Source organism: Merops nubicus, unplaced genomic scaffold, assembly GCF_000691845.1.
Source record: "Merops nubicus isolate BGI_N331 unplaced genomic scaffold, ASM69184v1 scaffold26558, whole genome shotgun sequence".
Classification (NCBI taxonomy): domain Eukaryota; kingdom Metazoa; phylum Chordata; class Aves; order Coraciiformes; family Meropidae; genus Merops; species Merops nubicus.
Window position 1 is genome coordinate 8,773 of NW_008628090.1, and position 1,142 is coordinate 9,914.

Here is a 1,142-nt window from a genome sequence, read left to right on the forward strand (position 1 = left end):
AGGGGTGAGGGTTTGGGGGCTCACACCAACCTCCATGCTGGAGTTAAAGGCTCGGTTCACTTTGGCTTTGATGTTGACAACCTGCCCAACACTGAAAGACAGGAAGAGGAGAAAGCACATGGGGGTTATCAGGGGGCAATGGCCGGTGATTACCCAGCACATGCGCCGGCGCCGAGCAGCTCCCCACCAGGTGCCACAGCATCACCACCAGGTGCCACAGCATCACCACCTGCTCTGCTAGTGGCTGCCCGGAACAGTGGGCACATGCCAGGAAGGCCAGCAGGACCTGGGAATGACCACCACGACGTGGGAGCCCATGGGTGTCCCCTGAGCATCTGTGTGCAAGTGGGTCTCCATGTCTGGGGTGGTGCTGGGACACCTGAGGGGTGCAGGGGTGCCCAAGGCTTGCCTGGCACCCCCTGCTATGTGGGCATGCATACTCCTGCCAGAGCAAACGGCTCCTCCACACTCATATGTGCTGTCCTGCACAACAGGGACACCCCTGGGGTCTCCCCACGTCCCTCAGCCAGCAGCAGCCCCAAAGCTGCAGGCCCCTCAACTGCTCCTGTCCCTCCTCCTCTCCAGAGCCTCCCAGTGATGGACACTTGAGATACTGGGACATGGCAGGAGGCAGGATCCATCCAGAGGCATTTGGGACCATCTTTCACAGGAAACATCTGCTGGCAGCAAAATGCTGCTTGCAGAAGTCTGCGTCTTCAGTAGGCTTCAGAGTAAACACACAGACAACTTCAGCTCTGCAGTCTGACCTACTCCAGACTAGTACTGGCCAAATGAGCAAAAGCAGCTTGTAGGCAACACAGACAGCAAACAGTCTTCACCAAATGCATGATCAAACCAGGAATGTTCCTCATGCCCTAGAAGAGACCAGTGCTAGAAAACTCTGTGGAAAAATAAACCCTATAGCCCCCTGCAGCTCTGCACCGTGGAGGGCTCGGAACCAAAGCGAGGAAGACTCAGCACGTGCTTCAGCACCACAACATCCCCCTGGCCCCCGCGCAGGACTTCTGGCTTCAAACAAGTGCAAACATCTCAGCTACCCGCACGTTGGCTCTGGCTGGAGCGGGGGCGGTGCCTCCGAACACCCTCCGGCACGGCCCCGGGCTCGGTGGCTACCTGCTGCC

The 1,142-nt window shown here is 58.5% G+C and overlaps 1 protein-coding gene across 1 annotated transcript in view; it reads right to left on the reverse strand.

The window, feature by feature from the left end:
- Window positions 1-91, reverse strand: part of ACOT11 (acyl-CoA thioesterase 11) — a gene marked incomplete at its 5' end in the record, with an annotated part of 8,037 nt that extends 7,946 nt beyond the window's left edge. The window contains 1 exon segment of the mRNA XM_008946576.1: window positions 31-91. Within this exon segment, the coding sequence (XP_008944824.1) occupies window positions 31-91 (61 nt within the window).
- Window positions 92-1,142: the final 1,051 nt, after the last annotated feature.